Below are 13,295 nucleotides of genomic sequence, written 5' to 3'. Positions count from 1 at the left end.
GAAAGAATCTGGAAGAAAAGAGAATAAAGAACGAAAGTGGGTTGAAGGGGAGTCGAAATATGACATATTTTAGGAAAATAATTATAAACATATATATAATTTACTACATATGAGAGAGAAAAATTTGAAAAATAACGAGAGGAAGACGTAATAGCTTGAGATGTGGGCTTAATATGAGATATATTAGTAACTAATCAAGGATACACGTTATTTGTTAAAATATTGATATATTAATATTTTAATAATTATTTTAAAATATAGATATTTTTAATAATTATGTTTGAGATTTTGATTAGTTAGCTAATTTTTTCTAAATATTAGTCATTGCTTTTCTGTTAAGTCACAATTCACATTGTTTGTATTTTTTAAAGCTATTTAATTAAGAGCAATTTTTGTATTTAGCAAAAAAAAAATCATATTTGTAAATTATAACTATACAATCATTAACAAACTTTTGCTATGAAATGTCAGATTGTATAAATCCTAAAAGACATTCGATTTGTATAAAATTACTAGCAGGCTCTTATTTATATAAATCACGCAGTCTCTCGTTTGTATAATTAAAGGAAGAAAAATGTTCAAAGCTGAAGAAGAATGATTTTGAGATTTTATTTCTTTTGGATATGATGAGCTTAAAGAATAGTGGACCCGTAATTCACTTTCCATACTTTTAGTCAATATTAAATTAATGGGAATTTAATCAACACAGCAATATGTTAGTTTTTTTTGGTGATATAGTAACATTATTTCAATATTTAGTAATATTAGCATGTTTAATTATTACTTTAGATTAGTAATACCGTATATTTTCTTTTAATATGGTATGTATATTTATAAAAAAATATTATAGAAAAGATGGAAATTATAACATAAAAAAGGTAAGTAGTATTAATATTTCTTCAGTTACTTTTTAAAAGCTGTAGTTTTGGCATATATTAATTTGAACGTTTTTTTTCTTCTTCCCTGTTCTTCATGTTTAAAAATGATTATAAACAGATTTGTCTCCTCTATTATTCAATTGATAAAGAAGCTTTATTATACAATTCGAATTCTGCAAATATAATCGAATACGAAAATTTTTTGAAAGCGGAAATTTTCAAATCCCACAACAACAATTTATTCCTTTCGGTTTTATTCATACTTTAAAGATCAGGTATTTTTTTAAAATTTTTTAATATGAATATGTTAAATGTTTGTATGATTTGAATTTTTTTTTGAAAGATCATCTTATGTTCCATTTATATCAGTATAAAATCTCTGAACAATATAAGCAACAATAATATAATTATATATGTTTATATGATGTGTACGGCTAGATATGTGTTTGATTCTGTTTAGACCCATATTAGTTATGTTTTTTTTTATTTCTTGTTTTTAACAATATGAAATTCTATATGTATTAATTTTGAAACGGTTGTTAGTGTGTGATAAAAGTTGTGAATTTGAGTTCAATCTTTACCGATTTTGGTACCCTTTGAAGCGTACACTTTTTTGAATGTAGATTGGACACATTTTTTTATTTTGGAATACTATTGAAATGTGATCATCACTTATATATTTGTTATTGTAGCCATGGGAAGCATTAGTTTATTGGTCATGCATTCTGGGAGGTAGAACAATAAAAACTGCTATGTTGATTACAGTGCGGAAGCAATTGTGTTAAAAGAGCAAGCGACATTTAGAGAACTAATGGATCTTGTTTCAAAGCAAATTTGTGATGACTTGAGCTTCAACATTGTGAAACTTAAATATAAGATAGAGGGTAGTACTGCACCTCTGGAAATACACAACGACATGGGCGTGAGAGTGTATGTGTCGTTGAAAAAAGATAACAAAGAATTGTCAAAGTATCCTATATGTGTATCCATATTTGTGAATGACTGTCAATTAGCTGATAGAAATATGTTTGAAAAGATGGATTCGAAATGTGTGGGCCTGGTGGAATAGTTATAGTTGATACAAATCATTAATGCTTAGTGTGCCGAACAATAGCGATAACATGAATTGCGACATTATTACAAACGCCAAACATAAGGTAGTGTTGGAAGATCAAGTTTATAAGGACAAGGGAACTTTAAAGGCTGTGATGACGCAATACGCTATTGATCATAGATTCCAATGGAAAACGGACAGATCGAGTCGAAAATGGTATGTGTATTTGGGTTGGATTCTCTTATAATTTTTTTTCATTATGTTTTTTTACATTATATCAAATATTTATTTGTATTTTACCTAATTCTAATATGGTGTTATTCAAACAGTTATACACTTGTTTGTGTCTCTGATAATTGTGGGTGGGTGTTGAAGTCGTCAAGTATCAATAAATCTGGAATGTTCAGAATTAGAAAATTCGTAGATGATCACACGTGTCCATTGAAAGATAAGGTCTATGAACAACGTCAAGCAACAAGCAATCTTATTAGAGGTATGATACAACCCAAGTTAGTTGATCATAAAAGAAAGTTGACGCCAAAGGATATACAACAAGATGTCAGCTTAGCTCTTAGAGTAAATGTATCATACTCAGTGGCGTGGAAGGCTAAAGAAAAGGCTGTAATTTCTTTATGGGGTACCCCATCTGGTTCTTATGGTAAACTTTCGAGCTACTTATACGTATTGGACGCTACCTACCCTGGATCTCATATAAGGATGAAGAAAACCGATGAAAATCAATTTCTTTATCTTTTTATTTCGCTCTTCCCATTCATAAAAGGTTTTGAGTTTTGTAAACCAATTGTCATAGTTGATGGCAGCCACCTCAGGGGGACTTACAATGGAGTATTTGTTTCTGCAAGTACTGTTGATGGAGCAGGTATTGGAATGATAATATATACACTTTGTTTTGTTGATTAATATATTTATTCTATATGAAATAAAAACTTTATTAAATGTTTTGTGTGTAGGAAATATATTGCCGCTAGCATATGAAATTATTGATTCAGAAAATGATGCATCCTGCACTTGGTTTTTTGAACAGTTTAGAGAAGCGCATGACGTTAAATATAACATGTGCGTTGTGTCTGATCGAAACGAAAGTATTATAAAGGCAGTTTCGAGGGTATTTGATGGAGTTCCTCATTATGCATGTATTTGGCATTTGTGAAAAAATGTGAAAACATTATTTAAAAAGTCGCACAATAGGCTGTCGGAAGTTTTTATGGGATGACAAAGGCATACAAACAATCTGAATTTGATGAACTGATGGAAAAGGTTGAACAAGTTGATGTTCGTGTAAAAAAATTACTTGGAATCAACATGTTATGAAAAATGGGCTAAGGTGTATGCAACAGTTGATCGAGGAATGGTTATGACATCAAACATAGCTGAGTGCATAAATGCTTGTCTATTTGAAGCAAGGGAATTACCGGTATACAATTTTCTTGAGGAAGTAAGACAGATGTTTGCAAGATGGAATTTGAAAAATCATACGTCTGCTTCACATACATTCATCACACTTTGTGGTAGACCACAAGAGATGCTTGTTGCTAATGAAGAAGCATCATTACGTATGAAGGTATGCTGTTACGATTTATATGTTCATCAAAATTATATGACATAAATGTTTTATTTTTGTAGGTTGTGCCATCAAATAACTATGTGTTTAGTGTTCATCACGAAGGTAGAACCTACATTGTTTGTTTGGAAAATAAAACTTGTACTTGCAAGAGGTTTCAAATAGATGAAATACCATGTTCGCACGCTTGGGCTGTTTTAAAGAAGAAACATTTTGATGTTGCGCCATATTGTTCCGACGTGTACAAGCCAAGTAACTTGTTAGATACATATAGCATTCCAATTCGTCCGTTACCTGATCAAAAAGAGTGGAATGTACCTGGGTATATTAAGGACCAGATGGTGCAGCCTCCAAATCATAAAAAGCTCCCTGGAAGGCCATCCAAAAAGTATCGTGACAGGACGTATAGCGAGCTATATGGTAAGAAGAGAAAGAATTCTTGCAGTACGTGTGGGTTTAAAGGGAACAATAGGCGTTCATGTAGGAATGGACCGTGTATTGTGTAGTTAATGATGTTTCATTTTTTGTATATTTTTAGAGTTAGGTTTCTTCCAGACTTCTAATGCCTTCTGGGTAATAAAATAACATGGACTTCTTTGTTCATGGTTGTATCTTGAGATGTATTCGCTCTACGTCTTCTCTCGAATAATATTATTTGTATTCGAAACCTGATTGTATCTACGTTTTAATACCAATTGTTACATCCATTTGAATGCATACAATTGTTGGATTCTTCTATTCTGAATTCGGCAAATATTTTTTTTGTATACGTTTTCTTTCGAGAAGTGTTCATTCATATCCATGTTTTCAATATATATTATATTTGTCCTATCTAAATTTTATGAGTGAACTTGTATGTGTCACATACAAAACCTTTGCAGTTACTTGTATTCCAGTTGAATTGTATTTATAATATAATATAAATTATATTTTGTAACATTTTAATGAATGCAAAAAAAAATTTCTTCGTTTTCTATTGAAATGTATTTGTATCCCAAATACTAATATCTTTTGAGGAAGTGTTCATATTTATGTTTTTAATCTATAATGTATTTGCTCTATCTATAATGTATGCGTAAAATTGTATGAGTAAGAAACAAAATCAGTGCAGTTACTTGTAATCAAGTTAAATTGTATTTATAATATAATATAAATTGTTTTTGTAACATTTTAAAGCATACAATTTTATTTTTTTGGTATACATGTTCTCTCTAAAAGTATTCATATTCGCTATACGTATTCTATCTTTTTATGTTGTTAGTATTATTAATTGTATTTACAATTTAATAATTTAATATCAAGTCTTACATCCATTTGAAACATATGAATGCATACAGTTTGTTAGATTATTGTAATTGTTTTGGTATACCTTTTATAACGAAATGTATTCGTATCCATGATTTTAATCTACATTATATTTGTTCTATATATATTGTATGTTGGTAGAATCATATGTATGTTGATAGAATCATATGTATTGCATTTAAACATCAAAAATGAGTTGTGTACCCCACATGCAATACTTAAGTTTGAACACTTTAATATTAACCCAAAACCTTTGAAACCATAACTTCAAGATTTTATACATTAATAAACACAAAAGAACAGGAACCCTTTAAAATCGTTTCATAGAATACAAAAACTAATGTCCAATTACACATCACAAAATGGACAACAACTAATCTATTTGAATTGTATCAATCTCCTCCATTGCTACATTGAATCTGCTATATCGTGGAGGTGCTTCATTGTCACTTATTGCTCCGGCATCATTCTTTTATTGGCCATAATTCCAAAGAAGTGTAGCATATCTTGACCGTAAACACGATGCATCCAAAATATTCGCTGGAATACCTTGGCCGTATGATAGGTATTCGGCAAAAGCTAGCATATAAATACCGCAATCCCTATAATATAAGAAATTAAAAGTTAGTACAAAATATAATATTGATAATTTGATGATAGTAAAATTTTAAAAAAAACACAAACTTACAGAGACTCATGCGACTGTTGAGGAACATTATCTATGAATACTACATTAAAGAACTCATTCTCATGTTGAGCTTGCGATACATCAATTCCTTTATTGTTGTAATATTCATTGACTGATAACTTCAAAGGGATCAACTGAGACAGTTTAACTATCTCTGCCTTGATAGCTACATCGTGACCTGCTGCCCTATATGAGTCATACACGTTGATACACTTAACATTAAATGATATCACAGCCAACACCCAATGAAATTTCTCCTTGACGTGGACAGGAACAAAAACGTAATCGATCTTATGCCAAGGTGTAGCAGCATGCATTTTGTACCCTCTAATGTATTCACCAATGACATGCTCTTCATCGGCACAACCAACACCGCTATCTAAATCCAAACATTTTTCCCAAATAGCAGAGATCTTTGAACTAAATACACAATTTAAAGTTGTGTATTTATAGCTTCCTCCAACATCATACTTGGCTTTTTTCCGTAGATAATATAAAATCACATCAACACGCTGACAAATTTAAACACAAATGTATAAATACTATAACTACTAATAATCATTGTTTGTAAATATAAATGCTAAATATCTCTTACCAAATTGTTCAATAACTGTCCTTTGAAAAACATATTATAGAAGCAATTCTTATTGTCTACTATGAGAATGCCAAGGTTAATGGCCACAGAAATTTCAGCCAGATTCTTCTTGTAATGGTCTTGATCATGCTTCCTAAAAACAGAATAAAAATAAAAACATTATACCATTCATTAAAAAAGTAAAGTAATTACTATCAACATTTAAATACAAAAAAAATTAAGAAAACCTATATATAAGCTGCATCTAACAATAACTGTTGTTGAAACACAAACAAACATTTAACCGGATACAAAAATTTAAACAGTTATGTTTTAAAAATATCTTGTAATTATTCACCAATGATTTACTTTCTGTCATGCTTTGTAAGTAAGCCATCTCGGATTCATGAACGAAACGCATCCCACAATGTTATATCATAATCGCCAGATATCAAAACAAATATAAAAGGGTGTTTCAATTCAAAAATGTGGGGCTGACTTGATGAACTACCTGAGATGGTTCAAAACACTATAAATTAAATACACACTAACAGTAGTAATAAAAAAATGATTAAATTAACAAAAGTATTAAAATAATAGAATACTGTACCAGTAGATGATCCAAAATTGGTCAGATACGGAGATGTATTATAAGACCTAGACGTCTATTCCTACGCGTAGGTAATGGCGTCTGTTCGTTATTGCTGATAGGTTGAACTATCATCAAATTTTCATCGTTCGTACCCAATTGGACATCGATAGTGACCTGATCTTCCTTTGTTGTAATGCATCCTGCAATTGTTGTTGGCAGCTGTTCAGTATGTCCTTTTATCACAGTTGAATGTGGTGCGATGCTACTATTTATAGAATTGAGACTAGGCATGAATTGATCGTCCAATTCAAACTGTGAATCGATTGTCACTTTCATGTGATCCAAAATACGGATAGGGAATGGACATGACATTTGTTCAACATCATCCTCATGAGATTTTTTAGATACTCTAAGCACTTTTTGTGGGGGTATATCAAATACAAAACTTGATTGATTTACCTATTAATTTCGTAAAAGTAACAACACCTTAAAAGTAATGACCCAAAAAATGGTATAACAAATGTACTTATAAAATTAAATAACATACTCTAGAAATTGTATGTCTTGGAGCACTTAATTCATAATCCACTTCAATTAGATTCCGAACAGGGGTGTTGACACAAAAAACCTTATAAAATGAAATTGTCGATATGATAATGAACATTTAATGAGACTGGAAGTTAAGCCAAATTTGTATATTGTAATCACACGTTAGGATGTACGAAAAAAAAACATAAAACTTGTCTAAAACCTGACTTACTTCATGATCATCGGATTTGGGGTATTTTCCATCTGGATTGTTGATTGTCTTTAAAAAAAATAAAAGTAACAATAAACATGAATTTTTTTTAATGGACACAAATAATGAAAAGTCATTTAAAGTTGTAAGTGATAACAGTTATGATACATGTAATCATAAAACGAGTTAAGATTGTTTGATACAGTTTGATCATAATCATATACATGTATAATTATATAAAATATGGGAGGCTTATTAATGATATTTATTACACAAGTATTGAGTTTAAAAATGATACACAAAATCTTGACTTACATGAGGCACAACATTTGTTGATTTACTGTCCTTTGAAGCTTTGAGTGTCTTGTAAAAATATAAAAATTCAATAAATATGTAAACAAATATTAAAAGTTACGACTTCATAAAAAGTGAATAAATTCAAAATTTTCGTAAAAAAACACCAAAATAGGGATCTTATATACAGCCTAAATTAATAAAAAAAACTACGAGTACCTCTGAATTTCCAGATTCCAATTTGTCACACTGAGCTACAAGAACTTGATTTGATGGAGATTCTTTATTGAAAGTGTATGGTGGTGTATACCCATCTTCATCATTTGAATTTGGAGGGACAATATGATCATCAGAATGCTCTGCCTGTGTTATATTACACGTAAATCATTAACAAAAATGTAAATTTGAAATACGTTACATCATTTTATTTTTTATAACAAACCGCCTGCTCATCCCGTGTTGAATTGATGGCTGCCAGAACAGTTTTGAAGTTGTCGTTGATCAAATTGCGAATTTCAACAAACTCTTGTTTAACCTAAAAATATGGCATAATGATGTACGTTATTAAAAATTTATAATTATAATAAGTGTATAACTATGAAGGATGTACTATATGGTAAATACTTATTTTCTGAAATCTGACAGCTCTTTCACCCAGCCTTCCACTTCAGATCCGCTTGTTCTCTGAAAAATATCATAATCACTCGAAAGTTGTATTTTTGTTAGATATGCATGTAGACATTCAGTTTGTTTTAAAATAACCTTAAGTTTCTTTAGTACCTTTTTTGATACAACATTCTTTTTCATCGGTTGTTTAACAGCAATTCGAGGTTCCAAATTTTTTGCAACCTGTTTGGATCCACCAGTCACCAGCTTCTTTGTCCTTTTTCTAACAGGCGACGTTGAGGAACCACCATTTTCTTTTCTTTTGACCTTTACTGCTTGTGGAGGAGGTGCTTGAAAATCATCTTCAGAATCTTTATCGTCGTAGCTTCCCTCTCGTTGAACATCATTTCTATCAATTATTTCATCATCTATATCATCATCTGATGAATCTGAATACTGAGGTGGAGCTTGATTTTCAATACCCTCCGGTGGCAGTTGCAATACTACAAGTTCCCTTTGATTTGGTGTAATGTTCCTGAATTTAATCTGAATTCCAAACATATGGTTACTATTATAAATAAAACCAATAAGAAAACATACAACTTGGTTTGATTATTAAATATATGTCAAGTTAAGTACCTTGTTATTAACATCACTAAATATGGTGTTCATAAGTTTCTTGTATCTACGACTCTCATTGGTCGTGCGCCGGTTGAGCAACCTCGGAATATGGTCATCAACCTTTTGAGCGACTTGGAAATCAATACTCGAGCTGCACTCAAACAACCATACTTGGAATACAATAGGCATTCCCCCGATTCTGTAAAATTGTTTTTCATCATTTAACCTCTTGCTCAGGCTCTTCGTCAGCAAAGAGAAAGTTTTTTTTCCCCATGGAAACTCACTGTACCTTCCACTTTCAACAAGATCAAAATATAATCTCAAAATTTTTTTGGTAGCTCTTTCACCGGAAAAAATCACTGTCTGAATGAAGTATAAAATTGCAAACTTCAGGCCATCCTGATCGTTCTCCCCCCATACTTTTCGATGAAAACTCCTAATTATATCAATTTTTCTGATCAACTTAACACCCTCAAAATATTTTTCCATGAAACTATTTGGTTCTAACTGATCAAAGATGAAATCAGTTTCTTCGTTGACACAATTTAATGCACTGATTAAAGCAAATTCTCTCAAAGTGAAACGCAACGTAGATCTATTTACACGCATTACAAATGCTTGGCGAGAACTATTGAGTTCTAAAGCCATGCAACACCTATGTATTTGTCCGCGAGCACGACATTGATGCATTTGCATATAATTACCAAAGCAGGTGCTTTCACAGAATACATTGTATACATGTCCATGTAAATAAGTCATCAAGTCATCTTTTATGTCATGATTAAAGAAACAATGAATATGGGGAGCTTTTTTTGGTTTATTTTTGACATAAAATTCATTTGCCTGCACATGTTCAACAATAAAATGAATACATACTTAAAAAATTTCTGATATATAAATCTATTACTAATTAAAAAAATAGAATATGATAAACTACATTGTATATAAAATAGTGAATGTTAATTCAGAATCATGAATATTGATGACATAAAAAATAAAATAAAATAAATAACAAAATACAACTAAGCTGATACTATAAGTCTATCAACATTTGAATACATAAATATGCTGAAGAAAACATAACTACATTATTCAACAGTCTATATATATGTATACAACAAATAATATAATTTTGAATTAATTAATTAATCAATTTCTGCTGTAACAATAATATAGTATTAAGATGATTAATTACTGTACAGTTATCGCTATTTCTCTCTCATCTTCGTATAATAACACATTTGGTCCTTCAATTATTATATTACTAATGAATTTACTTATTAGTAGTATTCAATAACATATAATCTTTCATTAATTAAAAATTACTACATTTTTTGCCTTTATATATTTAATATATAAGAAATACTTTTGTAACTATTTTATTGTTGATTGTGGGTAATAATATTTAAGCTGCATATTATGCCTGGATAATTAAGTGACTAAATGATTAATAATTATAATATATTTATTATATTTCAATTAATTGATAAATTAAATATACTATAAAATATTGAAATATCTAAAACAAAAATTCACCAATAAAGAGTAATTGAGTCTAGAAATAGTTAATAGGTCGAAAACTTGCAAATTTTATGTTAATTCTATTAGTAAAACACATTGCAATCTTGTTGACAAGAAATTACTAATATTGACTACTTCAAAATTGTCGTTTTGAAAATAAGCTAATTTTAAGATTAACTAATTTAAGTTGAGAGTTTCTTTTTTTACAAAGTCAAATTATGGGCAAAAATAATGGCTACTATAATACAAAAACAACTATAGGGGCAGGTTCATGGTAACATATGAATCATATGATTTGTACTTGCTTTTGATATTTATCACATCACATTTAGGGATACAAATTTTTTTATGTATTTAAAACTATAAGCTTCCAATCTGAAAGACATGAAATTTCAAACACAAAAACCAACTATAGACATAGCATAACAATTAGTTTCGTTAATAATTTATCACCTCTTCATCGTCATGACGTAATACTTCATCACTTGGATATTTTTGTTGATCAACAGTGGTTTTATAGCACGATACTTTTCTTTTTTTTGAAGAGCTATCAATTGCCCTTTCATACTCTAGTGTCATTCTCGCCGCAGATCCTACATTTTCGATCATTCCTTGAGTAATGCACAAATCAAATGAGGAAAATTCCATAAAATTTTGAATGTTGTTGTTTATACCTCTAGTAATTCTGACTGAATCAGCCAATGCATACAATACACTGTTTTTTCCCCCAACAATTCAAAAATCTGAAGAAAAAAAAAATCTTTTAACAACTGCGTATTGAACATCAAACAACAATGATTCTATATATATGAATTTTCATAATCTACCTAATCTTAAAAATTGAAAGAAAATCACAAAAAATATACAAAAAATACAAAATCATAAATGTATGATGTATATTAAAACAAAAATCACATAAATTGTCCATAAAGTGTTGATATACAAAATCAGAACTTCAACAAAAAACGCTAAAAGTCAAAACCGAAATTTGAACTAACCTTGCCACCACGAAATCTGCTTTTAATAATGAATCTAGCTCAAAAATCTTCTTGAATCCTTGATAATCAATGGTTTTTCCTAATCATAAAAATTGAAAAAAAATTCACAAGAGATAGACAAAAAATACAAAATCATAAATGTATGATGCATATTAAAACAAAAATCACATAAATTGTCTATAAAGTGTTGATATACAAAATCAGAACTTCAACAAAAAACGCTAAAAAAACCGAAACCGAAATTTGAACTAACCTTGCCACCACGAAATCTGCTTTTAATAATGAATCTAGCTCAAAAATCTTCTTGAATCCTTGATAATCAATGACTTTTCCTAATCTTAAAAATTGAAAAAAAAAAATCACAAGAGATAGACAAAAAATACAAAATCATAATTTATGATGTATATTAAAATAAAAATCACATAAATTGTCCATCAATTCTTGATAAACAAAATCAGAACTTGAACAAAAAACGCTCAAAAAATCAAAACCAAAATTTAAACTAACCTTTCCACCACGAAATCTACTTTAATAATGAACCTAGCTCGAGAATCTGCTTGAATCCTTGATAACAATGGCTTTGATGAAGAAATCTGGAAAATTTGAACAAGGAACTTGAAAATTTTGAATTGATTTTAATTTTTAGCTTTTTTGGAACTTTACACGAAAATTTAATTAATTAATTTCTTTTTTTTCATTAAATGTTATTGGACCATGTTTTGGTCCAATCAATGTATTTCCATTTATATATTAATTTAATAATATCAAAATATACTAAAATCTGAAATATACATATTTAATAAAAATACGTACAATTAATATAACATATTGCTATTTTGTCATTTTCACTAAAATTTTTAAATTAATGTTATTTTGATTAATTATGTTCTTAAATTTGTCTTAATTGCTAATTTTTCCTAAATTATATTTCTATTTCTTCCTAAATTTTGGAGCTTTAAGTCAAATAATGAGCCCATTATTATGAATGAACAGATTCTAATTAAGGTGTTTAAATAAAAATTTTGATAGGTTCGTCTTTTTTATTTAGACCAACTTCAAATGAGTAATGACCATATGTCTTATAGAGTATGAAGAATTGTAAACCATAACCTTTTAAACTAAGATATTCTAGTCTTCTTTCCAACACAATAAACGATTCAACAATACGATATTTGCACTTGAAATTTCCCATTTTATTGGAAAGTGTCAGTCTATGCGTATTGTCGGAATAAATCTCTCCTGATGAAGATAGAAATGAAGGACATAAATAGTCATGTACAAATATTCTGAGTGTGAGTTTTGATGGATCTAGTTAAGGAAACTGGAGAAGAGGATTTCTCATCTCTCTTTCTGCAATAAATAAACTAAGGTTCATCACTAGGGTTTGTCTCATTTCCTCACCAGATTCACCTTTGCTTGAACAGTGAAGAAGATGTAATAATATGATCCTTGTTTGGCTCCTTAATTCTCTCATCAAGGACATCAGTGAGAGTGTGATTTATTCACAAACTGATGAGGAATTATGGGATGAGCTTGAAGAGAGGTATGATCAAGTAGATGGGACCAAACTTTTTTAAACTGCAAAGAGATAGGTGATGTCACAGATACTTTACTAAAATCAAAAGTTAATGGGATCAGAGGTAGGTTTTAAGCACCTTCATGATATGCAATTGTGATTGTAAATGTGGAGCAAATATAGACAAGATAAAATATCTAATTTCTCATGTATCTAAATAGTGTGAGAGTGATGAAGCTGTTAGCGGAAACGTGAAACTAAAGAACAAGGAAGAACAACAATATTTAATGTGGTTCGGATCAAAATGATCCTACGTCCACCAAAGAA

At 29.7% G+C, this 13,295-nt stretch overlaps 2 protein-coding genes and 1 long non-coding RNA gene across 4 annotated transcripts; 1 reads left to right on the top strand and 2 right to left on the bottom strand.

Annotated features, from left to right (window-relative positions):
* Positions 1–1,999: 1,999 nt before the first annotated feature.
* Positions 2,000–4,020, top strand: LOC101247703 (uncharacterized). Its single transcript, XM_069295945.1, has 5 exons — positions 2,000–2,148; positions 2,262–2,812; positions 2,904–3,086; positions 3,354–3,514; positions 3,577–4,020. The coding sequence occupies exons 1-5, from the start codon at positions 2,000–2,002 to the stop codon at positions 4,018–4,020; spliced, it is 1,488 nt and encodes a 495-aa protein (XP_069152046.1).
* A 949-nt stretch (positions 4,021–4,969) lies between these two features.
* LOC138347252 (uncharacterized) lies at positions 4,970–9,770 on the bottom strand. Of its 2 annotated transcripts, XM_069295070.1 has the most exons (8): positions 8,952–9,770; positions 8,487–8,858; positions 7,926–8,390; positions 7,728–7,775; positions 6,692–6,873; positions 6,103–6,235; positions 5,508–6,019; positions 4,970–5,421 (listed from the first exon to the last, which is right to left on the bottom strand). In XM_069295070.1, the coding sequence occupies exons 1-3, from the start codon at positions 9,690–9,692 to the stop codon at positions 8,331–8,333; spliced, it is 1,173 nt and encodes a 390-aa protein (XP_069151171.1). In that variant the 5' UTR covers positions 9,693–9,770; the 3' UTR covers positions 4,970–5,421; positions 5,508–6,019; positions 6,103–6,235; positions 6,692–6,873; positions 7,728–7,775; positions 7,926–8,330. The 2 variants fall into 2 exon arrangements, with proteins under 2 accessions (XP_069151171.1, XP_069151170.1); XM_069295069.1 differs by lacking the exons at positions 4,970–5,421; positions 5,508–6,019; positions 6,103–6,235; positions 6,692–6,873; positions 7,728–7,775 and having other exon boundaries at positions 7,974–8,069; positions 8,149–8,241; positions 8,331–8,858; positions 8,952–9,760.
* Positions 9,771–10,982: 1,212 nt separating this feature from the next.
* Positions 10,983–11,756, bottom strand: LOC138347251 (uncharacterized). Its single transcript, XR_011220026.1, has 4 exons — positions 11,706–11,756; positions 11,453–11,531; positions 11,129–11,197; positions 10,983–11,047 (listed from the first exon to the last, which is right to left on the bottom strand). It is a non-coding gene; the product is annotated as an uncharacterized lncRNA (long non-coding RNA).
* Positions 11,757–13,295: the final 1,539 nt, after the last annotated feature.

The sequence above is a fragment of the Solanum lycopersicum genome, chromosome 3, assembly GCF_036512215.1.
Source record: "Solanum lycopersicum chromosome 3, SLM_r2.1".
Classification (NCBI taxonomy): domain Eukaryota; kingdom Viridiplantae; phylum Streptophyta; class Magnoliopsida; order Solanales; family Solanaceae; genus Solanum; species Solanum lycopersicum.
The sequence above is the reverse complement of the archived record's forward strand: the minus strand, read 5'-3'. Positions and strand labels throughout refer to the sequence as shown.

What these genes read in the sequence shown, in the direction of transcription:
- LOC101247703 (XM_069295945.1), top strand. Translation starts at nt 2,000, where the DNA reads ATGAATTGCGACATTATTACAAACGCCAAACATAAGGTAGTGTTGGAA. An exon ending in GACAGATCGAGTCGAAAATG is followed by an intron (nt 2,149 to 2,261) that starts GTATGTGTATTT and finishes TTATTCAAACAG; the next exon opens with TTATACACTTGTTTGTGTCT. An exon ending in TGGAGTTCCTCATTATGCAT is followed by an intron (nt 3,087 to 3,353) that starts GTATTTGGCATT and finishes GTCTATTTGAAG; the next exon opens with CAAGGGAATTACCGGTATAC.
- LOC138347252 (XM_069295069.1), bottom strand. Translation starts at nt 9,692, where the DNA reads ATGACTTATTTACATGGACATGTATACAATGTATTCTGTGAAAGCACC. An exon ending in TTAGTGATGTTAATAACAAG is followed by an intron (nt 8,859 to 8,951) that starts GTACTTAACTTG and finishes TTTGGAATTCAG; the next exon opens with ATTAAATTCAGGAACATTAC.